The sequence below is a fragment of the Syzygium oleosum genome, unplaced genomic scaffold (assembly GCF_021117445.2).
Source record: "Syzygium oleosum isolate NSW1041296 unplaced genomic scaffold, Sole_v2.1 Sole_v2.02, whole genome shotgun sequence".
NCBI classification, from domain to species: domain Eukaryota; kingdom Viridiplantae; phylum Streptophyta; class Magnoliopsida; order Myrtales; family Myrtaceae; genus Syzygium; species Syzygium oleosum.
In genome coordinates this window covers 4,776,072-4,803,663 of record NW_026607486.1, presented here as the reverse complement: position 1 = coordinate 4,803,663, position 27,592 = coordinate 4,776,072, and the positions used below count along the sequence as shown (strand labels likewise).

The 27,592-nt window shown below is 42.8% G+C and overlaps 4 protein-coding genes across 10 annotated transcripts; 3 read left to right on the top strand and 1 right to left on the bottom strand.

Moving 5' to 3' along the window:
- The first annotated feature begins 857 nt into the window (after positions 1-857).
- On the top strand, positions 858-6,471 carry LOC115663646 (uncharacterized). 2 transcript variants are annotated; one of them, XM_056306896.1, is made up of 7 exons: positions 858-1,631; positions 1,908-2,225; positions 3,054-3,139; positions 3,211-3,333; positions 4,063-4,887; positions 5,224-5,443; positions 5,585-6,471. In XM_056306896.1, exons 2-7 carry the CDS (start codon positions 1,949-1,951, stop codon positions 6,118-6,120), a joined length of 2,067 nt encoding a protein of 688 aa, XP_056162871.1. In that variant the 5' UTR covers positions 858-1,631; positions 1,908-1,948; the 3' UTR covers positions 6,121-6,471. The 2 variants fall into 2 exon arrangements, with proteins under 2 accessions (XP_056162871.1, XP_030441485.2); XM_030585625.2 differs by having other exon boundaries at positions 859-2,225.
- A 176-nt stretch (positions 6,472-6,647) lies between these two features.
- Positions 6,648-9,475, bottom strand: LOC115664338 (pectinesterase QRT1). The gene is made up of 5 exons (XM_030586282.2): positions 8,653-9,475; positions 7,996-8,191; positions 7,635-7,838; positions 7,281-7,516; positions 6,648-7,173 (listed from the first exon to the last, which is right to left on the bottom strand). Exons 1-5 carry the CDS (start codon positions 8,964-8,966, stop codon positions 7,026-7,028), a joined length of 1,098 nt encoding a protein of 365 aa, XP_030442142.2. The 5' UTR covers positions 8,967-9,475; the 3' UTR covers positions 6,648-7,025.
- Positions 9,476-10,710: 1,235 nt separating this feature from the next.
- Positions 10,711-12,684, top strand: LOC115668371 (30S ribosomal protein S10, chloroplastic). 6 transcript variants are annotated; one of them, XR_008814585.1, is made up of 4 exons: positions 10,711-11,039; positions 11,815-12,165; positions 12,204-12,258; positions 12,334-12,684. XR_008814585.1 is itself a non-coding variant. In XM_030589849.2 (3 exons), the coding sequence occupies exons 1-2, from the start codon at positions 10,818-10,820 to the stop codon at positions 12,124-12,126; spliced, it is 534 nt and encodes a 177-aa protein (XP_030445709.1). In that variant the 5' UTR covers positions 10,711-10,817; the 3' UTR covers positions 12,127-12,152; positions 12,334-12,684. The 6 variants fall into 6 exon arrangements, 4 of the variants coding, with proteins under 4 accessions (XP_030445709.1, XP_056159429.1, XP_030445701.1 ...); XR_008814584.1 differs by having other exon boundaries at positions 11,815-12,258; XM_030589849.2 differs by lacking the exon at positions 12,204-12,258 and having other exon boundaries at positions 11,815-12,152.
- Positions 12,685-25,824: 13,140 nt separating this feature from the next.
- On the top strand, positions 25,825-27,356 carry LOC115668392 (serine acetyltransferase 1, chloroplastic). The gene has a single exon (XM_030589858.2). It carries the CDS (start codon positions 25,987-25,989, stop codon positions 26,980-26,982), a length of 996 nt encoding a protein of 331 aa, XP_030445718.1. The 5' UTR covers positions 25,825-25,986; the 3' UTR covers positions 26,983-27,356.
- Positions 27,357-27,592: the final 236 nt, after the last annotated feature.

Below are 27,592 nucleotides of genomic sequence, written 5' to 3'. Positions count from 1 at the left end.
CATCTTTAAAACCCCTCAGCTTCCAATGAGTGTTAGCTTCCTGTAGGAAAGGAGGAAGTGTCTAGAAATGAGAGAAAATATCTTGGGTTTATGGTTGGTTCTTCTAATCATGGTGCCGTGGAATTAAGGCAAGAATACTGGTGTTCCCACCGCCAAGCGTGATAGGCCAAGGACAGAAGAGTCGCGCGCCTCGATAAGAACACAAGTTCGAGCTATTTCGCGAGCTAATCTCTAGCCAAGTCGCGTCTTGAACATTTATACTTCATGAGGAGAGGATCCCTAATTTCCGAGGTGCAACTGGGGCTAAGGTGAAGCGGTGAAGTGTACGCCGTCCTCGGACTTTTGAGTTGCTGGTGTTTCGAGTCATCACGACTCAATCCGGACATTCTTGCAACGATACCCATAAGAGATGATGGCACGGCATGGTGGTCGCCCTTCCGCACCCTTTTCGAGTTCCGGAACGGGTATGCATCTTCCCAATCCGATTACAAAGCCCAGTTCAGAAAAATTCAAACACAATTTCCAAATCCGCGAGAGACGCCTCTTTTTAGGGCTCGCACAGTAGAGCTCTAAGATAGTATACGTACACATTATTAGATAAACCGCTCGCGCAAGAAAGGATCCAAATGGGCCGCTAAGCCCGTACCCCGATTCCGGAAGTCAGGATTTCGGCCCAAACCCGGCCCATGTCTCCCGGCCCTCGATTTAAGCATCGCAGGCTTGCGGGATGATCAACGGTGTCCGTTTGGGCCGAGTACAGGCCCATGGGCCCGCGGTCAATCCACCACATTTCATTTCCACACATTCGCCATTTTTTTTCTTTCTTCTTCCTCCTCTTCTTCTTCTTCTTCGGTCCTACCAAGTACCAACCAAACCCAACCCTCCCCACTCCTTCTCTCTCATCATTTCACCATTGGCTCTCTCTCCTCTCTCTCTCTCTCTCTGCGCTTCCCCCATGTCCATGGTTTGTTACGCAAGTGCTCTTCGTCATCCTCTGCGACATCTCTCGGCTCCCCTCTCTCTCTCTCTCTAGAACCTCCGTACGGCCTCCCTCCCTTTCTCTCTCTAACCATCTCCATTTCACTTGCCCCTCGCTGCTCTCCCGGAGCGCGCCGCCGTGTGAACGCGCCGCCCTTCCCCAGTTTGACCTCCCCGCTCCAACCCTCCCAGAAGACCCTAGTCACCCCCCGTCCCCTCGGCTGCTTCGAGCCCCGCCGGCCCGCTCCTCGGCGGCGGCCTGTGCCCCACCTTCCGGCGTTTTGGGCAGAGGCGCGCGGTTCGCTTCGCTTCCCCTGGGCGGTTGCCGGTGTTGGCTCGAGGGTTCTTGCGAGCCGGGCGGCCCTCTTTTGGGGCGAGGGGGTCCTCTGATCTGGTCGCCGATCGTTGTGGGGGCGTAGCTTCGTGCGAGGTTTTGGTTGATCTGGTTTGGTAACACGGGTTTTGTGTTGGGTGGGGGCTGCTTTGCGGTTGGAGTTGAGAATTGCTCCCCCGCGGGCCTTCGTTTCCGCCTGGCGATGGTGATGTCTTGCTTCCTGATAGCTTCCGAGAGCTCTTCAGAGCAGGAATTGTTCATCCATGGAAAAGGCTGAAAGTCGGTCGCTTTGACCTCTTCCCGCTTTGATCGCCCCACCGTAAGCCGTGTAATTAGGGCTTGATCTGCTTTTTGTGCCTCATCTGCGGAACTCCTCTAGGTTCCGTGCCCTTCGTAAGTTTGCGAGTTCTTGGGTCTGGGGCACAGAATTGGCGTTCGCTGTATTGAGTCATGTCACGGGAAAATTTAGTTGCTGATTTCTGGTTTCCTATATTTGTATTATCATAGTCCTCACTGTTGGCTAGTCATTTCGGAGAGTTTTCGCTCTCTCGAGGCCAGATTTCGTTTTCAGTTATGTAACGAGTATTTAAAGTAGGTTTTGGTGTTGCTGGAACTGCATCCGTGGTTTTGGCGAAAATGTCCGGAGAAGGGTGTTATTTTGTTGAGTGGAAAGAGCAATTTGTCTCCTTAGAGCGTGGCAACCGTGTGGTTCACTATTTTTTGAAGGATTCTGCTGGGGAAACAATCCTTGCTGTTGTCGGAACAGAGAGGAGTGTCAGGCATATGTTCTATGTTGTTGCTGACGAGTTTGTGGAAGCTTTTGGCAGTCAAAGTTCAATACATGCCGGCTTCAAGTGGAGATCGAGAAGAGAGGTCGTTGATTGGCTGACATCTATGATATCAAAACACCGTGGTACGTATGAAACCTTATCTTTTCCCCTTGCAGCTTGTAGTATCACTATCATGAAAGAAAGACCATGACGAACGATGAAATGCTTCAGAAAGAACAATAATACAGCGTACAAAGCTAGAAGGTCACGTCTTTGCTTGTGTTTCGGTTTTCGAAGAGTGTACTGATATTGTGCATGGAACTAAAGAATTTGCAAAATTTCACAAGGATTTACAGGTTGGTGTTGTTTTCGTAGTTGCGGAATTCAGAAATTCCATATCCTGGAGTTTATCTGAAGCAATCTTTGCCTGGTGGGCCATCGATATTTTATGCGAATAGTTTGTTGAAGTGCCTCCGCTACCATCTCTTTGAAGTGGATATGTAGAGTAGATTGAAGCACATGCACTATTAAGTGCTCCGGCAAGATCCCTGCCTTTAATTTATCACATAAGCTAATCTGTTACTTATAAAAATTATAGCCACATGCTGGACTTGCATGGAAGTGCATAATTGGAAAGGAACTTGCGGGTACTACCAATCTATTATTGAATCTGTCGAAGGGAGTAAGCTCTCCTGGGCGCAGCATTGAGTTCACATAGTTAAGTTTATAATAGCATTCTGCTGATGATTCAAAAGTTCTGGCTAGTGTCTTTGATGCAAGTTATTGCTAGAAGTAGAATGACCTTTGGATATGTCAACCTTGTATACTACAATCAAAAGGGACAGTGTCAATGTTTGCATATGGTTGCATATGCTGGTACTCGCAAGATGAAGCATTTAGCATGCCAAGTTCTCTGTACGTCATGAAGATTGTGATGATAAGCTTATTCAACTATCTTTTTGCATTTGCAGGATCACCTAAACTTGATAAGTCACATGCTCTGAGAAATTTTGAGTTTCCTCTGAAGAGGTCACTAGCTCAAGTATCAGATTGCCAGGTACAATTTTCTTTTTCCTTCTGTCTTCTGTGTTTTATGCCTGTGATATTTGCTTAATATCAGCTTTTCAGGGTCGTCCGGCAAGCATACTTGGTGGGCATACCTCAGAAATTGTGTGGTCAGGTACTGCATGGACATGTGGTAAACAACTGAAGCATTACCCATCCTTCTGCCGGAACGGGATTTCGATAGATGTAAGCACTAATTACTGAAATATGAACTCTCAAGGTTACGTATATAAATTCATAGGTACGAGGACCTAGGCAAGTAACCAGGAGTTTTATTATCGTGTTAGTTGATGCATTCTTCAAACTTCCAGTTGTCAGACTTCACTTTTGCTATGTGAGAGACAAGAAAGTTCTGCAAGATTCTGATAAACCTGGAAAACTTATTCGGTTGATCTCTGATATGCACAAAATGACCCCTCAAGTGGGCATTCTTTACTTTGAGGGAATCGGATGTTTCACATTGAGATGGAAATGTTATGAGTATTGTTGTTTCTTGCTTGTTGAAGTCACGCTTTATACATGCTTCATTATATTTACTGGATTGAATCATGTTTATGTCCAATGACGGGCGTAGTAAAACATTTGACACAAAATTAATGGACATGTTATGAAGAAGGGAATTACTTCTAAGTCCTGACAGATGACAGCAATGCTGCCTCCCAGAACCCCCCTGGTTCTGCCACTGTGTTTATGTGAATACTACTTTTCACTGTGTAATCATAGAGGTATCAACCTCTATATGTGACCGGTAAAGTTTCATCAGTTTTTATGTTATTGCTCCGCTCAGATTTGCTTTGAGATGTGCATCGCGGTTGAAACTACATCTTTGTTGAGTCATGGGCTTCCTGATGTTTCTCAAATTCTTTCGTGTTGTTACTGCTATATTTTCTCCTGACATGTTTTTTATGTTGTCAGATACATTCGTTTGTATTTGTCATGGGCAAGGGAGAGACTCGCTATCTTGCTTATTTGGAAGACATGTATGAAGACAGAAGGGGACAGAAAAAGGTCAAAATAAGGTGGCTTCACTACAGTGATGAAGTCAAGGGTGTAACACCTATACGAAATCCTCATCCCAAGGAAGTTTTCATAACGCCTTATGCACAGGTCGTCAGTGCAGAATGTGTTGATGGTCCTGCTACAGTTCTGACACGCGAACATTACACTAAGTGTTTGGCTGCGGTTCCTCATGCATTATCATCCAAAATATACCTATGTTTCAGACAGTTTAGAAATAACAAAGTGAAATCATTTGATCTTAGCAAATTGAGGGGCTATTTCGATCAGCCCATTCTCTCTTGTTTCCTTTCCAGTCCTTTGCGAAAGCCAGACACAGCATGGAATGGTCTGACTGGGGAGGAAGATGAAGATTTAACCTCAGGTGCTGATGTTAAGGTGGGTGGTAAGAGGACAAGAAGTTGCAGAGGTTACAAGAGGTGTGTTGCAGCTTATTCTGGAGTAAAAAGATCTGGAGGAGATTTTGCCAATCTGACATATGAACCTGCAAATAAGAAATTAAATGATGGTTTGTTGGCTTGGAAGTTGCTATCTCTTAAGCATGTTAACTCTCAGCCTCGTTTGGCTCCACGTTTTAAAGTTGGTGAAAAGATCGAATTGCTATGCCAAGATAGTGGCATCCGAGGCTGCTGGTTCAGGTGTACTATTTTGCAGGTGACCAGAAAGCAGTTGAAAGTCTGTTATGATGACTTGAAGGATGACAATGGAAGTGCCAATCTTGAGGTACACTAACTTTTTCAATTCTCTAAGCGCAACGTTCTCTCTGTTATTATTTAATTTTATTTAGAATTAGAAGCTCATTTTTTACTCCGAGGTGGAATTATCTTAAATGTTGTAGACCCTAAGATGGAAATGTTCATAATTAAGCAAAACTAATTGAAAAAGCTCTTTTTTTATATGCTGTGAACCTTTTAAATGTTTCCTTTCCCTTTTTCAATTAGTTGTGTTTGAACAAGACAAATATAACCCATGCTCATAGCCCATCCTCTACCCGCATGTTTAGCAAACTCACTCTATTCTCCATTAAATTGGCAATTGACGCTTGCACTGCCGGTGTAGGAGTGGATACCTGCCGTCAAATTTGCTGCTCCTGATAAGCTTGGGATGAGGGTTTCAAGCCGCCTAACAATCCGGCCGATTCCATATTCTGTTGATCAAACCAAATCACCTCTTGATGTTGGAGTGGCAGTGGATGCATGGTGGAGTGATGGCTGGTGGGAAGGGGTTGTAATCAGGGTCAATAACTGTGAAGATGATGATATGAAAATTTATTTTCCCGGTAAGTGTGTTAAAAGAAATATGATAATAAGTTTGTGCTGTCTCGTATCTTTGCATTGATCTGTTCTCTGCTTCTATTTCTGTTTCTTTTAATTTTATTCTTGATGACCGGAACAAAAAATGTTATTCTTGGTGGTATCAGGTGAAAACTTATTCATGAGTATGCAAATGAAGGATTTGCGGATTGCTAGAGATTGGGTGGGGGACAGATGGATTGATATCGAGGCTAAGCCGGATATTCTTTCAGCCATAACTTCTGCTGTTGCCCTGGATTCTAAGCTTTCAGCATCACCAACTATGATCAAAGAAGTCAAGAGTGATGATGTTACTGGGTCAGATGCTGACACAACTACTGCCATTGAAGTCATTGGTGATGAAGGGAAACTCAACTGTGCCACAACCGATTCTAATGGCCTTGCTGAAGACGTGGACCCTGCTGATGACAAGAATCCATCGCCATTAATACATGAAAGCAATGAAGATGATGATTACTACAAAACCAATGACATTCGCAATCATGAAGGTGATGTCGGAGGTAGTGATGATAATGATGACATTGACGATGACGATGTGGAAGATGAAGTGCGAAGTGATGATGACAATGCCCTGGATATGGATGCATCGGAAGCTTCTGCACAAAATTGTAAGCTGATGGAGATTATGGAAGTGGCAGCATGACACTTGATGCCATTTCGTAGGGGAATAATGGAGAACTCCATTTGGCGTAGGAAATATTTGGCAGTAGCTGTGTCATTTGTGTAAAGTCTCGGAATCATTATGTCCAGTTTTGTAAATATTAACTGGTGTCTCGATCGCTGCTCTAGCTGTATGTATGGTAGTGGGTTTAGGATTACCAAGGTCTCAGTTTCAACTAATTGTTTTCGAAGTCTAGATATAGAATCTTGGCAGATGGTCCTTTTTTGTAGAGGGGCCTTGAAATGTATCGTGCGGGTGTATCCACGATTAGTACGCCTGTTCTTCTGTTAGCGCTAGTTCGCAATGTATGATAACCTATATTGTGTCCCAGAAGTTGTTACCTCTTGATCTTCAAGTCATAATTTCTTCCTACTGCTGAAAACTTGTATGATGGTTTACAGACTCGGTCATGCCCTAAGGTGCTCCTTTGGTTCAATCGACGTTCTGCCATAAGTTCAGCATGGGGAGCGAAACTTCACTTGATCAGTTATTGTGCAGATAACCTGAAGTCGGAGTCCAAAAATCTTACATGTGGAAAGATGCTAGTTGGTTCATTCCTTTCTTTGGGGCCCGACTTTTTATTCCTTTCTAGCAGACGTAAGTTCCTCAGTTCTGTTTGGTTCGCTTTTTAATATGTCTTCCGCTTATAATCCAAGATAAGAGAAGGAACAATTTATCAGAACTTTCATTAAGGGTATCTTGGCTACTACACTGTATATATATATGGTCAGTGACCACTTGGGCCACCGGAAGCACACACCCACTTAACCTTTACATCAGCATTAACCTACCTAATCATATAAACAGAATGTGGAAGAGAGAAGGAACTCCTCAAAATTGCCCGTGTTGCCCGAGGATACACGCTCGAAAGAAGGCCCTGAAGAATTTCAGAGTCTAAGCCATCGCTCTCCTTGAATAAATTTCTTATCCAGGAATGGTCTCGCTTCCTCGTGACTGAAAGTTTTCGACCACGGCACTCGTCCACTTTTGTCAGCCCCTCTGCCTCTGCACTGGTACTCCCCGAACACCACGGTCCTATCCAAAAACACAGCCCATCTTAGAATCATTAGTCCTCGAAACATTCAGTTCAAACTGACTCAAGGCCTTAATTGTTTCGACATGTTCGAGAAGGATAAATTTACTTTTGCCTGTAAGGGTGGTTCCAGTCGCTCCATCCCGGTGGAGTTATGATGTTATCCATGTAACAGTAGGAGTACACTGCTCTCGAATAGTCTCCCCATGCTCTCCCCAAGTAGATGTTGCCGGTTCCATTGATGACACAATTGACAAAGGAAAACCCCGAATCATCGCTCGGCGAATCCCTGTGATGAGCTGCGATTGCCCCAAAATTCGTCGCCGTTGAGTGAATGACGCACTCCTGGCACATCTTAATCAAGCTTAGAATTCTATCCGGCGAAAAAAAGAACCCCGCCGAAGTCATTATCTCTACAGGCGGAAAAAAATACCCAAGATTTCCCTGAAAATCTAAATAATACCTCATAAAGCGATGTTGATCTGCCAAAGATGAAGTCCACACTTCCCTGGATGTAACACTGATAGAAGTAATGGGAGCCAGTGTCATCTAGGAGTGTGTCCTGCGTCCCCAACACCCTGACTCTGTAGAACATGGCTTTATCTCCTGAGACTCTCAGAGCCACTGCTTGCATTCCATAACCCCCTGGGACTGCAACCACTGTATTCTGTCACCACACAACCCCATCAAACACACGACCACCAAATTAAGTTCATGTTCTAGTTCTCTATCTCTCTCTCTTTCTTTTTGCAGGAGTTAAACATGCGCAAAAATTGATTTTTTTCTTCTTTTAATTTTTACCATTCCTTTTTTGGGATTATTACCTCGAAGGTGATTCCAGATGCACAGAAGAAATCAGATTCTACAGTCACGGAGGCTGATCTGTAGGTTCCCAGTTCACAGCCATCGGCTTGCTTGTCAGAAGCTTTGTCATGCCAGGTGATTCTGGTTTTGGAGTTTTGATCTTCATCTCCAATGAAGGAAATGTATGGCTTGGAACTTGGCACATGAACCTTCTCTCTGCACACAACATAAATTCTCAGTAACGTCTTGGTCTTGATTCACTCGTGATCACCCCATACTAAGCTCATTCTTAACCATGAGAGAGAGAGAGAGAGAGAGAGAGAGAGAGAGAGAGAGAGAGAGAGAGAGAGAGAGAGAGAGAGTTCTATTGTCCCACGTAACTTCCCATAACACCCACGTAACAGCTGTTTTCTTTTTCAGGAAAAAAATTAATCGTGCTCACGCGAACCGCCAACTTATTAAGTAATTCGTCCGTTACTGATTGAAAAGCAAAAACTAAGCAAAAGCTCAAGCATGACCTGGAGTAGAAGAAAAAACCGATGAATTCACCAGAAAAGATGTGATTTTTGCAGTGGATGTGTGTAGGCCTTTCAAGATTCTACCGTGGTGCTTCTTTTTTCCCCACATGGGTTGGCGCAATGGAGAATTACAAGTGATTGCAATGAACACGTCCAAACCTGTAAGTTCCTGCAAGAATGAGAATCTTCACTCTCTGCGAGTTGTTATCTGGAACCATGTTGACCGCTCCTTGAACTGTGATGGAATCGCCACGGCCGTTCTTGTCGACGAGGATCACTCCGCTTCGATTAGACTGACCCTTTTTCGAATACGACTCCTCTCGGATCATGTTTCTGTACTCATGCTCGTTCACTCTCATATCATCCCAACTGATGAAATCCTTCTGTGCCATGATGCACATCACGTCAACCTCACTCAGAACACTCAGAATCATGACAACACCTAAGAGAGCTGACGTCAGATCCATCGTCATCCGCCCCGAGTCTCGAAACTGCTTCCCTTGGCGAATTACTGTAAGTTCTTTCAAGATTCGGTTTTGTTTCTAAACCCACCAAAGCATAGACTTTAAAACATCCTCATTCATCTGCGAGGTTTCTGATTTTTCTTTTCCCGTTAAAAGGAACTTCAAGGGGTCTCCACGGTTTTCCTCAGTTGAAAAGGAGAAGGAATGCGAAACAGGTGAGTACAATAAATATGGGAGCGTGCAGGTGAAGTGTCTGTTCCGCCACCAACGTACGTTTATGACCAGCGTAGAGAAGAAACATATTGCATGTCATGCAAAAGCGTTGCTGGGTCAATCAAATTATACAAAAAGGTGAGGGGAAGTACAAAGATGGGATGCTGGTGTTTGAAAACCATGCACCGAATAAAGTGAAACAGACAGTTATGGTTTGATCATCACTTGTAGGAACAAAGGGGCCAGTCATGAGGGTTGTGCTCGATGGAAGTTTGGGAATTTCAAAAGGAATGGTCTGCTCAAGAATTGGGAAGTTAAAAATGCATAGTGAAAATGGAGAGAGTGGTTTGTTGACGAGTAGTTAGGGGGGGAGAGTGGAAAAGACAGCAGTTATGTGCTTCTTTTGGGTGGTGGAACTGCGAAGATCCGCAGAAGTGAATTTCAAATGCGACTAAAACTGGGAGGTTTATGTTGTGTTGAGGCAAATTGAATCTGAGCTTCTAGGTTAGGATCAGATGGCGAGCTCCACACCCAAGTTCAGCGCAGCTGTGATATCTAATGCCTACGTTTCCAAATGGATGAAAAAAGACCGGCCTTTGCGGTGAGATCGGAAGCGTCCGTGGGAGGCTTTGCTGCACCGCGGTTATATCGAGCGACCGATCGAATGACTACGATTGTTTTCGGTACTTGTTACAAATAAAATACGAAAAACTCATTGGCCTGTGATGCTGCGATGTCATGCTAAATGATCCAGAGATTTTCGAAGCAATATATTGCGAGGAATTACCAAGATAACTTGATGAATCTCGAAGACCTTGCTTGAGCACTTTAGAATATTCTTGAGGACGAATTGGAAAATACATACAATGACATCCTAGAGAATTTACCTTACCAAAAAAAAAAAAAAAGACATCCTAGAGAATTCTTTGAGGGTAAAATGAGAAACTTGTATTCTGGAGATTTCTCTTCAATTTCCACTATTAGATTGGATTTGAGGTCAACAATTGTAATTATAGGAGTTTTCGCATGAATATGGGTCCCTTCCCCTCATTTCTATTCGCTCAAAAATACAATCACAAATTCAGCTTCTTCCCATTCTCATGAGTGTCCGATGTGAGTAAGGCTGACTCAAGAAGAGTTTCTAAGGCCCGTAAGGAAACGATAAATCAACCAGCCCTTGGAAAGAAATTCCATTATGTTAACCAACCCGACATTATCACCCGACTTGATTTTATGACATTTATAAAAGACTAGATCATTAACTGATAAAAAAAGAAGGATAAATATTAAAAAAATGATTTTCTTTTGTTTTGTGAGAACATAGAGCATTTTTTTCAATATATATATATATGATGAAACTCTTTTTTATTATATAATATTTAAAAAAAATTAAAATATTATACCTCGAATGATCAAGCCCATATCAACATAATGCAAATACATTTTGGGCCGGTGAGTAAGCCCACTTATTTATGGAGCCCATGGCCCATCTCGAGTTGAACCTTCATGTTCCTCTCTCATCAGAAAGTGTGGATAACACTGGCCACAGTGGCAAGGGAGAAGCGAAGGTGAGCCCGAGCAAGAAGAACGAAGAAGAAGAAGAAGAAGATATCATCCGAATACCCTCCCTCATCGCAGATTCGAGAAATGGCTTCGTCTTCGATCTCCGCGACCCTATTCTCTTCCCTGCCCGTCCCCAATTCGCATGCGGTTTGCCAGAAACCCAAGCCCTCCTGCGCGTCCGTACCCTCCGCGACGGCGTTGAAGCTCAAGGCTCTGAAGAGCTCGCGGGCGACGACCGTCTCGGCAGCTCCCGAAGCTCTGGACGCGCAGGAGACCCTCGATGGTCCCGATTCCGGCGCGGTCGAGGTTCGTTTCGCTCTCTTATCTTTTTGAGGCCGTGTTTGTGTTCCTGTTTGGTCGTGACGTGGGGAATAGAATGAAGAGAGCGATTGCATTGCTTTCTTGAACTGGAATCTGTGTGGTATTCAAGGTTGTCGTGGTGTTGTGATGGGTTTTTATTGAAGGATGAGTGGATGAAGTATTGCCGTTGTTTGATGTATGAGAACTTCAGGCATTGTTTTCGTGGGAAATCCCGAGAAAGGATAAAAGAGAGCGTTGGTTCGAGGAGAGAGTATCACTTTCTTTCAATTTGAGTATGTAGAAGTTAGTAATTTGGTTCGGAGACGCCAACCCAACTGGATATTGCCTTGAATCCGATACTAGTTTGTTTAGGCCTTTCTCTTGGCATTGACGCTTAAGAGTCGATAATAATACAGGGGCATCTTTTTCATATCTCATTGCTGCTGTTTGTATTTCGTTGAGGAGAAGATTTTGGGTGTGGAGCTTAGTGATTTCATGTTAAGAGCCAAATGACTAGACCTCCTCCTTCCCTCGCTATCCATACGCTCAGGATTCAGTCTCCCCACTCTTCCCGTCTTACGACTATTACGAAAGCCTGGCATCTTATGGCAACAAAATGTTTGCCCCTGAAAGCCATGCATTGAAGAAAGTATAAAATCTTGTGCATCTCTTACTGTGAAAATTGGATGGTGTGCTTATCATTGGTGGAAGACGTATATTGCATAGTTGTTTGCCACTGTCCTTGTTTGCAAGATTATAATTTTCTTTTGATGTTCCTCAGATGGCTCCGAAGCAGAAAATCAGAATAAAGCTTAGATCTTATTGGGTGCCCTTAATAGAGGACTCTTGCAAGCAGATAATGGATGCAGCTAGGAATACGAATGCGAAAACTATGGGTCCCGTGCCGTTGCCAACCAAGAAGAGAGTGTACTGTGTGCTCAAGTCACCTCATGTGCACAAAGACGCTAGGTTCCATTTTGAGATTAGAACCCACCAGCGCCTTATTGATATTCTATATCCAACTGCACAAACGATAGATTCTCTTATGCAACTTGACCTTCCTGCCGGAGTTGATGTTGAGGTCAAGCTCTGAAGAAGCAGCGCTCTAGTTCAGGCGAGGTATCTTCACAGGCTAGAGGTTTGCTTGCTTTCGCTTTTGTTTTTAGGATAGCTGTTTTCTTGGTTGATTGCTTCTCTTCACAAGTCACTGAACAACGAGAGAAATGTAATCTTCCTTCTCTTGGTTGTAAGTTAAAGATATGTACCTATTATTTTGTAACCAGTTCATGACTTTTCTCAGCACAAGATTGATTGAAGATAGCGTTGCAATGACCTCAACCATAATGCGATGATGAAATCACGGTGCTGGAGCAACGTACAGATGTCAAATTCGGATTCTTAACCGGAGAGAATCTCCTAAATTAACCATAAGTTCTAAGCAGTAAAATCCTTATCATGTTGGATAGATTGAAAAAGATTATCTGTAAAATTAGGCTCTGAGCTTATGAATTCTTTAAGTTGTAATTTGTATGATTGAGTTAAACTTTTGCTGCTGGTTCTGAGAACTTGAAATCTGGCCACTCTCTTCTGGGTTTGGTGCAACTTGTTTGAAATCTAAGATATCAAGTAGAGCTTCCCTGGTTTGATGATAGTCCATTTGACAATAACCTTTGCCTGGCTTGTGGTGGGTTCCCCCCAATTCTAGTTATGAGCAGTGTGCCATGGCACAAGTTCTCATATCTTGTAAGAATAATTGTCTCAGGTGGTCTTCAGATCTTAGTAGTGCCGACCAATAGTTTCTCAATCCTCCTTGTATCCTTTCCTATGATTGCTGCCTTCAGCAGTTACCAGGCAAAAATAGCAGAGTATGCCGGAGAATTCACTGAACTAGATAGATGCTGAAGTTAAAATGGGGAATGACGATCCTTTGCAAGCATTTTTAAATTCTCATGACTACCTTCCGGTTTACTTAATTCAACGATTTTTCCTAGTCCGTCATTTGCTAGCACGTTTAGAAAGTTGCTAACAAGTAATGCGGAATTACTAACCTCGTGTTGTGGTTACATTTGCCCTTTCAGTGAAAAGCGAAAGATCTCAAGAGAGTTCGCTTGATGCTGGACCTGCTGTGCGTTTTCACATCATACTAACATCGAGTGACCGTCGCCTAGTGCGATATACTTCGAGCCGTTCTGATGTCTAAGAGACTTTGAAATTCGGGAAAATTATCAAATCAGTCCTAAACCTATTGTACGGCGGCCAATTCAGTCCTAAACCTTTTAAGTTTGCCAATTCAGTCCTAAACCTTTTAAATTCTTGCCAATTGAGTCCTTCCGGCCAATTTTGGCCGGCCGTCCGGTCAACGTTGACGTGGCAATTTTTAATTAGTTTTTTTTCGATTTTTTAATTTTTTAATTTTTTTTTTTCTGCTTTCTCCCCTCTGGCCGGTCCGACGACCGGCGGTCGGCCAGAGGGGAGGGCCGGCGAGGCCTCTGGCGAAGCTCGCCCCGCCGGCCCCGGCGAGGGCGAGCCTCGCTGGCCCCTGGCTGGGAGAGGCGAGGTCGGCCTTGCCTCGCCGTCGCGACCCGGCGACGGCGAGGCTCGACCTCGCCTCGCCTCGCCTCGCCTCGCCATCGCTTGGGTCGTGACGGCAAGGCGAGGTCGAGCCTCGCCGTCGCCCGGGTCGCGACGGCAAGGCGAGGCCGACCTCGCCTCGCCCTCGCCGGGGCCGGCGAGGCTCGCCCTCGCCGGTGGCCGGCGCGGCTCACCCTCGCTGGTGGCCGGCAGGGCGAGCTTCGCCATAGGCCTCGCCGGCCCTCCCCTCCGGCCGACCGCCGGACTGGCCAGAGGGGAGACAGCAGAAAAAAAAAAAAGAAGAAAAAGAAAAAAAAAGATTAAAAAATTGAAAAAAAATAATTAAAAATTGCCACGTCAGCGTTGACCGGACGGCCGGTGCCGGCCGGCGGCCACGTCAGCGCCGGCCGGCCAAAATTGGCCGGAAGGACTCAATTGGCAAGAATTTAAAAGGTTTAGGACTAAATTGGCAAAATTAAAAGGTTTAGGACTGAATTGGCCGCCGTACAATAGGTTTAGGACTGATTTGACAATTTTTCCTTGAAATTCCAACGTCACCTAATCGCAAGGATCACGGATAAACAACATGTAGGAGAAAAGCCAGCTTTTAAGTTGGGTTGCCGGGCAAGAGAAAACTCAAGCCTGTGTTTGGACTCAAGGATTCTTTTTTGAGAGCTAGGTTGCGTTTGGTTCGACTTAGGAAATGGGCCTTGGGGAATGCAAAAGCCTTTAGCTTGAAGGGCTTAAAGGGTTTTGGGAAAATGCAAATTGCGTTTAGTAAAAAATCCTTTGTAAAGCAATTTCGAGTTAAGTACTGTTTAGTAAAAAAAAAATTGCGAAGGACTTTGGCAGCGATTTTTTTTTAAAAGGAAATCAAACCCTTCGCCGGAGCTGGCAAAGGCCTTTGGCGCCATTGATCGAGGTCGCGCGACCCTTGGCGCAGCTTGGGGTCGTGCAACCTTAAGCTATGCGCAACCTTAGGCGGAGATTGCCTGGGCTACCGGCCTCTCGTCACTCAGATCTGGCCTCGTCGGTCCTCACTGGCCGCCCTCGCGCAAAGAAGATGAATAGTAGTAATGAGGGGCAAAATCGAAAAATTAAAAAATTGGTGAGGGTAATTTTGGAAGGAAAAAAATATCATTTAACCCTTGTTTTAGCGTTCCGAAAATTCTGAAAGCTCAAAGCGGGTCCTCACCTACCTCGAGCTTTCAGTCTTCCCAATGCTAGTATTAGGCCCAAAGCCCATTAGAAATGGTTGCCAAACACCCTCAAATTTTTTTCAAGGGGCTATCAAAATACCGAACTGAATGGATCCTTATTCTCCAAACTTAAAGCCATAGAAAACCGAACGGACCCTTATTCTCCAAAGTCAAAGCCTCGATTCACGTTTAATCCGTTTGCTGAGTCAGTTCACGAGAAAGGCATTCCTCGGCAAATTTCCTAACCCGAGCTCCAAGTTCTTTGACGGCCTAACTTTCGATTAATCTGAAATCGGGGAAGAAACTTGGAGGAAAATTGCATCCCGACCCGCGTCCGGTCGTCGTCGGTTTCCTCCAAATTGAGGAGATCAAGGAAAACGTACTGGAAAAGCCCAAACATTTACGCTTACTTACCTCCCCATCATTTGGGTTCCTTCTAGTGCTCTTTCGCATTCGCGTTCACGCAAACACGAGAATTGGTCAAAAGTCAAAACGTTTATGTTTCCTCCCCCATTCACAGCAATAAAGTACAAATCAATCTTTCCTTCCTCCATCTTCATTTTCTTCGGTTCACTCTCTTCGTTTTAAAGTTAAGGGAAAAATAATACAAACTGTCCCTGAACTTTAAATTCAATATACAACGTGATATTTGAACTTTTAATTTATTCAATATAATTATTGAACTTTTAGCTAAACGTGTAATGTCGTCCGTAAACTTTTAATTTATTTAATATAATCCCTGAACTTTTGGTACATGTTCAATTTGATTCCTAGACTATATGAAAATATTCGATGTTAACCTTGAATTTGAATTAATGGAAGGACAACATTGAATATTTTCATATAATTTAGGGATTACATTAAATATGTACAAAAAATCTAAGGACCACATTAAATAAATTAAAAGTTCATGGACCAAATTACATATATAGTTAAAGTTCAGTGATCACATTGAATAAATTAAATACTCAGAAATTATATTGCACATTAAATTAAAATTCAAGGATCATTTGTGTCATTATTTCTAAAGTTAAAAGCTTGGAGATTACGTCGTCGTGCTTGACAAGCTTTTGATTCGCCTACGGATAATGGTAGTAGAATATTCAAGGGAGGAGGAGAGCATGATGCCGACGTGTGATGGGCCGCCACAAGATCCGAGGATCTGGCAAACATTACTTTTTAAAACAATATATATTTTTTGTAATTAAATAAATACGCAGTACAAAAGAATTCATCTTAAATTGACGAACGACCCTGCTTTGGATTTTGATGGATGGATGGATGACGATGCCTTGGGACTTTCCGTTGTCTTAGGCAAGAGCATCTTGGCATGCTCTTTAGCATCTCCAAGGGGCAACCCTTTGCATCATCGCATGTGCGACAAGAGACCACTTGGGATCGGTCACAAGTGCATCGTGAACTTTTTTCGGTGTGCATCCAAAAAAGCCCGTTTGCATTTGTCGACTCATCGAACCCTTTCTTTTCTTGGATTGACAGGATTTGATTAGTTGCGATGAATGCACGACATGCCATTATTGAACACAAATTCCTCCTATTCGCGGCACCTGGTATATAGCTTTTGTCCATCTTAAATCTTTCGATCGAGTGGGTTATGCGTGGGAGTCCGTATTGTCCAGTGACTCGAATGCGTTGGTTGCTTTTGCGACTAAGACAATGACATTTCCAAAATATGAAGTATAAAAAAGTTGACTTTGTATTTCTTTCAGAGTATTAAATGCTTTTATTACACATCATATTAAAATAGTTATCGTGTGTCGTGCGTGATTAACTTTCATTCCTCATGCAAAATAAGAAATTAACAGTAAAAAAACGTAATTCTAATCGGACAAGTTACATGAATTCTTTTCTAGAGAAAGAAAACATTAAATGGGCATTTTTCTGTATTTTCACTAACTAAAAAAACAAATTGTTCATTCATTGTATATTGCTTCACATAGAGTGCAAGGATAAAATCGGTTATCACATAATTTCTTAAAATTTATCATGAAAGTGCAATTGAGTCCTAAAGCTTAAAAAAAAAATTAATCAAGTCCTAAAACTTGTAAAGTTGGTGCAATCAAGTCCTTTCATTAACCATGTCCAACTTGACATTGATAACAAGTTATAGTGCTTGATTACATTGACATGATAAATTTCAGGATTTGATTGCACTAACTTAATAAGTTTTAAGATTTGACTGAACTTTTTGAAAGTTTTAGGACTTGATTGTAGTTTTGTTATAATTTTTAGTTATTGACTGCACTTTCTGAAAGTTTTAGAACTCGATTATACTTTCATGACAAGTTTTGAAAAACTTCCAGTGCACTTATCCCCTTTTCTTTTTATCTGGTCTCCGTTTGTTTCTCGAAAAATTACTGACTTGAAAAACGTATTCTTAAAAATAATCTTTTGTATCGCTTGAAATGATTAGTAAGCTAATCGTGTATTCATTATCGATAATAATCTTTATAATACTCTCGTTCATTTATTATTATAAGCGATCTAATCAATTGTTTCTTTTAAAAAAAAAGTATTTCCTTAAACTTTTTATTTTTCGCGAATGAAGCCTTTGATTAAGACGGGAAGCATCCTTAAGAGGTGCGCTTTTGACCATTCCCCGCGCGTCCATCCTCGTGCCTTTGATCGACAAAGACGAAGAAATTCCTCGCCGATTTGGACTGTTGAGGGGACACCGACGTGTGCATATAGCTCAGCATCGCATATGGCTGGCAAATGTCAATATAAAAACACACACACCAATTTCAAAGTCAAGTTGAATCGTGTTGGAAGCTTCGTGTTTCCTTGTTGTACAAGGTTTCTCGCCATCCGTGTCATTATTTGAAAATCGCTCCGATCTTTTTACGCGAAGATTGCTCCGCACGAGTCCCCCGCTCCCGTTGGTCGTGTGCATTATTTTAATCGCTTTGATTATATTACGGTGATAATTGAGGCCAAATTAAACTTGGAATCGTCATTACCCAAAACATTTGTAGAATTTGCGGGAGCAACAAAAGGAGCATATTCCACGAGAATAGAGCCGGCTCTACTAACCGGGGAAAAAAGGAAAGACGAAAGCTGGAAATCCCGATTGGGTGCGTAAAATTAAATGATATGTTGGGTTCGTTTCTTAATTTTGGTTTAAGTAAGATATTGGAAATGAGATTTACATGCATATTCGTCAAGTAGACAATTGTCGAAACTTTACATTTTTCAATTCACTAATGCTTTCAATATTACGTGTAATCGATACTTTTTAAGATTGAACTATTTTCGGTGCTGGTCATGCATGGATGATGTGTGCGCCGCTTCACATGATCAATGCTTGAAATTTCCATATGATTCAAATGGGAAAATTACCAAAAAATTCATAAACCTATTGTATTTGTGTCAATTCAGTTACAAGCCTTTCAACTTTATCAATTTAGTCATAAATTTTTTAATGATTTGCCAATTTAGTTATAAATCTTTCAACTGTGCCAATTTAGTCTTAAATATTTTGCCAATTTACCAATTTAGACCTGAATTGCCCATCCAGTCATTCTGGCCAATTTTAGTCACAAATCACTAACGTGGCGATTTAGTCGATGCCAGTTGTGCACGAAAAGTTTTAGAACTCGATTACAATTTCGTGATAAATTTTAGGACTTCTGATTAATCAAAAGGCTATGTCAGGTCATCAACAACGGGAACGGGGAAGTGGAAAATGACCTTCTATGTTTCACCTCTTTTGTCCGTTTTCTTCGGTTAATTTTACCTATTTTTTCTCTTTAAAGAAAAAAAAGTGCTTTAGAATTAGAGTAATAAAGTACACGAGGGCTAAAATGAAAAAAGAAAAGCGAGACAAAACTCTCGCTTTGATTCATATATTTTTTAAGGCAAAAGGACACTACAAGTGCCATAACTTGTGTACGGCGATCACTTTGGTGTCATAACTTTTTTTCGGATCACTTTGGTGCCAAGTCGGAGGAAAAGAGATCACTTTAATGCCAATTTGGCCGGAAATCCGACGTGGCATTTTTTATTAATTTTTGACTCCGACGTGGCTCGCCGGAGGCTAAGTCAGCGTGTACAGTCAGTATTTTTTTATTTTAAATAATTTTTTTCAGCGTGTACAGTCAGCATTTTTTATTTTAAATATTTTTTTTCATTTTTTTTCTTCTTTCCTTTTTCTTTTCTTTTCTTTTTTTACTTTTCTCCCCTCGCAGGCCGGTTGCTCGGCCACCGGCGAAGCCCGGGAAGGGCTGGGTGAGGGCGGCCTTGCCCATGGCCGGCGAGGGGCGGCCGACCCTCGCCGGCGACAGGTAAGGCCGGCCCAGGCGAGGGCTGCCCTCGCCCGACGCCGGCAAGGGTCGCCCTCGCCGGATCCGGCAAGGGTCGCCCTCGCAGATCCGGCGAGGGCGACCCTCGCCGGCGAGGGTCGCCCTAGCCGGCGTCGGGCGAGGGTCGCCACGCCGACTCGGCGAGGGCAACCTTCGCGGCCCGCGAGGGCTTCCCGCCCGACGCCGGCGAGGATCACCTTCGCCTAAGTCGGGTGTGGGCTTCCTCGCCCGACGCCGGCGAGGAAGCCCTTGCCTCGGGCGGGCGAGGGTCGCCCTCGCCGAGTCGGGCGTGGGCGACCCTCGCCCGACGCCGGCGAGGGAAGCCCTCGCTGGGTGGGCGAGGGTCGCCTCGCCGGCGTCGGGCGAGGCGAGCCCTCGCCGGGCCGGCGAGGTCGCCCTCGCCTAAGTCGGGCGTGGGCGACCCTCGCCCGACGCCGCGGCGAGGCGGCCGGCCTCGCTGTCACCGGCGAGGGTCGGCCGCCCTCGCCGGCCATGGGCAAGGCCGCCTCGCCCGGCCCTTCCCGGGCTTCGCCGGTGGCCGGCCGGCCACCGGCAACCGGCCGGCGAGGGGAGAAAAGAAAAAAAAGAAAAGAAAAGAAAAAGGAAAGAAGAAAAAAAAAGGAAAAAAAATATTTAAAATAAAAAATGCTGACTGTACACGCTGAAAAAATTTATTTAAAATAAAAAAATGCTGACTGTACATGCTGACTCAGCCTTCGGCGAGCCACGTCGGCGTAAAAAATTAATAAAAAATGCCATGTCGGATTTCCGGCCAAATTGGCACTAAAGTGATCTCTTTTACTTCGACTTGGCACCAAAGTAATCCGAAAAAAAGGTTATGACACCAAAGTGATCGCCGTACACAAGTTATGGCACTTGTAGTGTCCTTTTGCCTATTTTTTAATATCCGATCAATTGCCGCACGACTACCTATGCCCGTTGGATAATAAGCCATTTTTTTTTCCAATGTGACTAGTCTCTAAGGTTCAGTGTTGAGCCTTCGGAAGTGGGGGTGGTACCGGTAATTTATTTCGCTAAAAATAAATAATTTAAAATTTTTGTTCTTAAAAATGATTTTTTTTGGTAGTTTGAAATAATAAGCCAAGAAAATGTGTTTTCATTATCGACAATAATTTATATTTTAATATTTGCATAAACGATAATTTTTTTTTTCCATAACTGATTATTTAAATTATAGGCCTTTGATTGAAGCATAACTTTTTTTTTTGGGTGTATAGACAGGAAGCATACTTAAGAGGAGCACTTTTGACCATTCATTGTGAGTTAATTCTTGTGGATTTGAGCATGGTCTGGATGGGCAGTTCCCACCGCAGAACCGAAAACCGCCCACTAAGACCGGTTCCGAAAAATTGAAATTGTCCGTTGCTTCCATAGATCCACCTAGAAATCGGACCGGAATCCACTCGGGAATTAGACCATCAATCCGGTCCGATCCGGTTCTCGGGTGGATCGATGGAACTGGTACCCAATCCCAATCCCTTTGGCAAGATAAGTCAAGGCATGAGATAAGACTCGTGAACTGCAAAGTCTATACAACACTCGACTAGATTGGCTCTTGAAAATGCTCCGTGACGAAGGTCGTTGAGGGCCCTCTCCATGTGATCATCCTTTGGCCCTGACTTTGAGAAATAATCCAATCGAACCCCTGCAAAAACAATCCAAGCCGGCATCACATTCATATCTCGAAACATGTTATACACCCCTTGTGTTCTCCATGTCCCTCACGTGCTTCGAGCGGGATGAAGTAGCTGGGATGCCAAGATGTGGGCAACGCCCATCTCTCACTGCCGCTTTCGCCGCTGGAGTGACATGGGGTCTCTTCCGCTCGATGGTGTTCTCCAACCATCACAACTAAAAGAGAGAATTTTTTAATGGGTTGGCGAGAAAAATTTAAGGAATCGAATACAAGACATCACGACTTTGTTTTCACATTAAATAGAGCGGGTAATTAACTATCTGGTAAATGACATGAAACACACTTGAATTCTTAACATTTTGAACCATGTGCATATATACACACAATTATCGGTCCGATCCGAATAGGCGGTTTCACGTTTGAAATCGGAAATTGGACCAGGTACTCACTAGTTTTAATAAATTGGAATCGGGAATCGGATCAGTATTCACGAGAGCCGCCGATTCCCGACTGGTTTGGTTCCGGGCGATTTTCTCTTTTTTCGCACACCCCTAATTTGATCGATTAAATAAAAAAATTCGTGGTGGATTTGGGTTGTTGAGGGGACACTGACGTGTGCATATAGGTTAGCATCACGTAGGACTGGCAATATAAAACCACACGTATTTCAAAGTCAATTTTTTTTTTAAAAGAATAACGATATTCATTTATATTTTAAGTCCTAGCTTGCGAGTACAACGGCAAAGCATCAAGGCAAGTGGTAAGACTCCAAAGATCGGGAGGGGTAGAGGGTCGAAGCATCAAAGTCAAGTTGAATCGTGTGGAAGTTTCATGTTTCCTTGTCGTACAAGGTTTCTTGGTATCCGTGTCATTATTTGAAAAGCGCTCCAATCGTTTACGCGATTATTGCTCCGCATGAGTTCGCTTCTGTTGGTCGTGTGCATTATTTTAATCGCTTTGATTATTTCGGTGATAATTGAGGCAAAAGTGAACTTCGAATCGTCATTACCCAAATATTAATACTTATATTTTATTTTATTGTATGTATTATGTGCCCGTTAAATCTTTCCCTCTCCCTAGAAGTTTTAAACATTAAGCTTGGCCAAACAGGATGATATTCGACGGGGGAACATCTCTTACCTCACATTTTCAAAGGATTTGACCTCAAAACAGCGATTATTAGATACTTTTTCGGGACTCGCATTATCTAATAGCTCATATGACAGAGATTGACATGGACCGGAAACACCCACGAGAATAAAGCTGGCACTCTCAAAGGGGGCAAAAAGGAAAAACGAAAGCTGAAAATCCCGATTGGGTGCGTAAAATTAAATGATATGCTGGGTTCGTTTCTTAATTTTAAGGTATTTACTCATTTAAGTAAGATTTCAGTAACGAGACTTACATGCATATTCGTTAAGTAGACAATTGTCGAAACTTTCATTTTTCAATTCGCTAATGTTTTTAATATTATACATAATCGATACTTTTTAAGATTGAAAAGGGGAAATTACCAAAAAATAATGATAAATCATTGCAATTGTACCAATTCAGTCCTAAAACTTTCAATTTGGCCAATTTAGTCAAAAACTTTTCAATGGTGCCACTTTAATCCTAAACGTTTTGCCAATTTAACAATTTATACCCAAACCTTTTAATGATTTGCCCATTTAATCCTTTCGGCCAATTTTTGCCAAAAAATCCCTGATGCAGCGGTTTAGTCAACGCTGACCGCCCCAATCTTTGCAATTTTTATCAACATCATCGTCGGCCGTACCACGTAGGAGATCAGCGCTGACTAAACAGTTACGTTAAAATTGGCCGGATAAATTATCAAAACGATTGGAATCAAATTGATTAGATTAAAAGGTTGAGGATCGAATTTATATCAAGTATTAAAAAGGTTTAAGGTTACTTTTTAATCATTTAACTGTGCTCGAGTCAAAGTTTTCCCTGACACGTGGGCCCTCCGACGGAGCGAGCGGTCCACAGGGGGAGCAGCTACGACGGACGGGCGGCGCTGGTTGTTGGGGGGGGGGGCCCACGAAGAAATGCCGGAGTTCTTCGCTGGAAATTACGTCAGGCGTTACATAAACATGGGAGGCTTCGGGGGCGGGGGGTGGGAGCAATAATTGAGGGGCCCCCGCCCCCCAGGATTCACGGTGGACGGTCAAAACGCGTCTCTCTTCTCTGATCCCACGCCCTCGAGGGGGACGCTATCCAACCAATGGAGGAGCGGCACGTCAGCGATAGCCTCACGGCGAGACACCAGTCGCCGTCGTTGCTGCATAGTCCCACGTCGTTTGACTGGATTGTGGGGTCCGGTGCGTCGGGTTCGGGTCCCGCGCGGTTGATGGGACGACGCGCCGCCTTTGGCTTTACCTCCGCTGCTTTTTCTCTTTTCTATCTTTTGGGTTTTCTTTTTTTAAAAAAATGGAATGGAGTTTTATTGAGATTAATGGTGAGCATGGACTCGAGGTAGAATTGGGAACTAAAACGAACCTATCATAAAATTCGGTGCGGTTCCAAGTTCCGCGGTTACCGATTCCAAAAGAATTAGAATCGATACTATGCGGCTCGGTTCCCGATTTCTAGGTTCTACTAAATCTAGAACCAATGAACTGAGGTTACGTGTTTTGAACTTTTTATTATTTATTTTGTTTTACGTGTTCATCTTTTATGGTTTATTGTTATTGACAAATGAGAATTTCTGTTATTGAGTTCATTTCCATTTTGCCTAACCTTTTCATTTGGTCAAATATTTTGTCTAACTAAAAAAGAAACAAAAAAAAGGAAGAAAAAAAAAAGAAATTGGCTGGTTCTCGAGTAAACTCTGAAATCGATCCTAGGATTGATTGATAGGATAAGTTTCACGTATACACTTTAAACAACTACTTTGAAAACTCTTCATTTTGTGACTCGAAATTTCAAAAACCTATGGTTTACATCTAAAATTACGACGATGTACCTATTGTCTTCTCATCCTCCACTCTACCTAAAGGACGTAAAAGGCGGGTTTTGCGAACATGACATGCCAAAATTTTTTAGGGATTCAAGATACAGGTGCTCATTGTGTGCTTCAAAATTAGAGGAAGGAAAAGCTCGAGGATAGTTTTGAAATAACTCTAAAAGGATAATATTTCATATCTCGAAATACCAATGGTACTTGTACGGAGAACGAATTCGCTGATTTCAACATCTGCCAATTGCACAGCTAATTTGACCTGGAATTAATGGTACGTCTGGTCTTCAGTTTAACATAAAACTTCATCGGAATCATACCTGATCTAATTTCCTAAAAAACCTCCAACTTGAAGTCAAATTTCAAATCTGCTCCGAACTTTTTTTTATCTTAAAAAAATCTCAAACTTTAGATCCAGTCTCAAATCTCCCCCGATTTTTTTAATTTCAAAAAAAATCCTAAATTTTAAGTCCAGTCCCAAATCTGCTCCGAATTTTGTTGTGTAAAAAAATATCACCAAAATTCAATTTATTTTCAAAAATATACCCCCATGATCCAGTCCCAACTTGACGTGGCACTTCCACGTCGATAACAAATCCACGTCAACAAAGTAATGCGGCTTTTTTTTTAGATAAAAAAGTTTAGAGCAAATTTGGACTAAACCTAAAAGTTAGGTTTATTTTTTAAATTAATTTTTTTTTTGGTGGATTTGTTATCGTCACTAACTTTTATATCCTAAAATGATTTTATTTTGGAGAATTTCAACAATTTTTATTTGGTTTGATTTGTCATCGAAGTAAAAATGCGACGTCGGTCTGTATCTATCGCCCCATTACTTTGCTGATGAGGATTTGTTATCGACGTGGAAGTGCCACATCAAGTTAGGACTGGATCACGAGAGTATATTTTTGAAAATAAATTGAAATTTGATGATTCTTTTTACATAAAATAAAATTCGGGGTAGATTTGAGATTGAACTTAAAATTTTGAATTTTTTCTTAGACAAAAAAAAGTTTGGGATTTTTTGGAGAATTCACCCGTCAAACCTTGATAGCGAAAAAGGAATTTTCTTGATCTAATGAAAAAGTCGAAAGTACAAGGAGGTTCTCGGGAGGGACCAAACGCATGATTATCAAGTAAATAAAAAAAAAGTCAAAAAGCCAATTATTTTATTCAAACTTCATAATACACACATTATGTGGTCATAGACTCATAGTACACTCTTTCTATATGGATTATCAAGGTTTTTTTTTTTATTATCTTGAAAAATATGAGGCACATAATTTATTGAGTGTCATGCTGATTTTTCGATCTTTTTCAAAACTTTATTTATTTTTGAAGTATAAAACTTGTGGTGGAAACTATATTGCCTTCAAGATGGACCGGTTTCGAGCGAAAGAAAAAAAGGACGTTGAACGTCGGACCACAAGTTCAGCTGGTTCAATAGAGAATCAAATCCAATTTGATTGCATAATCCATTCACTGTTAGGCTTTCATTCATAATTTAAAGAGGAAATGACATTTCCTTATATATATATATATATATATTCAAATATATATATACACGCACCATTAGAAATGTGATAAAATTTTCACGATTGATCTCTATGCATGCAAAAGAAAGATCTCGACATTTCCACGGCTGCTAAAGAAACATTCCTAATTAGAGTTCTACAAGTGGCTTGCCACTAACACGACACTTCCTTAAAAAGGGAAAGAGTCACACTCATTTCGCAAGAGAATAAACATAAAATAATCGTAACGCTTCTTTTCCATAGTTTCACCAGTTATGTACATCCAAGTTTCGAAAAAAAATTGCTTAATTCTTGGAAAAAAAACCGAAGTTGCTCATCGAAATTCGGGCAACTGCTCGACCTCTACCGCCATCATCAATCGACTCATCGCCGACGATCAATCCCCTATAGCTCCCGACCGTCGTCACCACAGTAAAATTTTTATCCAAAGGAATTTAATATCTGCCCCGTTTTCTTGCATCCATTTTAGTAATGGAAATCCTGCAAATATTAAATTCCTCTGGTTTTAAATTTACCGAAATTGACGTTTCCCGAGAACATCCCAGCTTCCTCGAACTCTCTCTTGGGCCGCTATAAAATACGACCGTTTCTTCCATTTCCCACCACCACCATCATCCTCATAATCATCTTCTTCTTCTTCTTCTTCGTCTCTTTCTCGGACATCGCCGACCTTGAGCAACCATCGCAACTTCACGGGTTCCTCAGATTCAATGGCCGCTTGCATAGACGCTCCCAGGAGAGAAAGTTGCCAGCTTTCCCGCGATCCCAACAGGTCCCAAGGCGACGATCTATCGCGCAAGTTCGCTACATGCTGCCGACCCGGTTTCCGGGATCGCCTTGCCTCGTCCTCGTCCTCCCCCGCGTCCGCCGAAGCCCTCGATGCGAGGGAAGGGGAAGATGATTTGTGGCGTGTGATGCAAGATGAGGCTTTTTGCGACGCCTGTCAAGAAACCATCTTGTGGAATTACTATCAGGACTCGATTATGAGTTACAGCTCGTTGGAGAGTGCTCTGGCGAATCATCTCTCGGTTAAATTGAGCAATTCGAGCATTTGTAGGCGAACCCTTTTCGATCTTTTCAAGGGTGTCTTCGACGATGACCCTGAAATCACGAGTGCTGTCCGGGCTGATTTGAGAGCGGTGAAGCAGAGGGACCCTGCCTGCAAGACTTACATCCATTGCTTTCTTAACTTCAAAGGGTTTTTGGCATGCCAATCCCACAGGGTGGCTCATAAACTGTGGTCACAAGGAAGGGAGAGTCTAGCATACTTGTTGCAGAACAGGGTGTCCGAGGTGTTTGGAGTGGACATCCATCCCGGCGCGAGGATCGGGCGGGGGATACTGGTCGATCATGCCGCTGGAGTGGTGGTCGGCGAGACTGCAGTGATCGGGAACGACGTGTCCATTTTGCACAATGTGACCTTGGGAGGCACTGGTAAAGTCTCCGGTGATAGGCACCCCAAAATTGGAGATGGGGTCTTGATAGGCGCGGGGACTTGCATTCTCGGGAACATTAGGATCGGTGACGGAGCTAAGATCGGTGCGGGGTCAGTTGTGTTGAAGGACGTGCCGCCCAGAACTACTGCCGTTGGTAACCCGGCAAGGTTGGTTGGAGGGAAAGAGAACCCAACTGAGCTCGAGAAGTTGCCCAGCTTCAACATGGACCAAACTTCACATATTTCTGAATGCTCTGACTATGTTATTTAGAAGACTAAATCCTCAGTTATTTTTTGTTCCGTTCATTTGTCCTGGTCAGTTCAGTTCGGGCGGAGTGTTCTATTTGTGGTATTTAGAGAGAACTGAAGTTCTCCTGGTCCACAAACGGCAACCGCCTTGCTGTCGTATCACTGGCATGAAGGCTTTGTCTTGCTTGCTGCTATTGCCTACATGTGTTGGAGCAGAAACCATCTATTGAGACATGATCTCAGGAGCTGATGTACTTTTTTACCTCCCAATTATAACGGTAAATCGATGTTTGATGGGTTTCTATGGTTATATTGCTGATTATTATGAAAGAAAATGGCTATGGCCGAACCATTTTCTAGTTTCTTTGCTTAAGAAATTGCTTGCTTTCACTCCTAGATTGCTTGAACCGCTCCTGTCTTTTATCATTAGGTGTATTGTGCATCATACTTACCAACATGCATCTGTTCTAAAGATGCATTTTTGGCTCACGTGTCAATAGTTAAAATCTGGAATGGGTGTTTCAAAGTTGGAACCTTGGCATTACTCCGATGCTCCTCTCAAAGGCAAGTGGTTAAGGGTGTGATTTTCATAGGAACAGTTTTGTTGGAAAATAAAAGGGCAATAGGGAAGA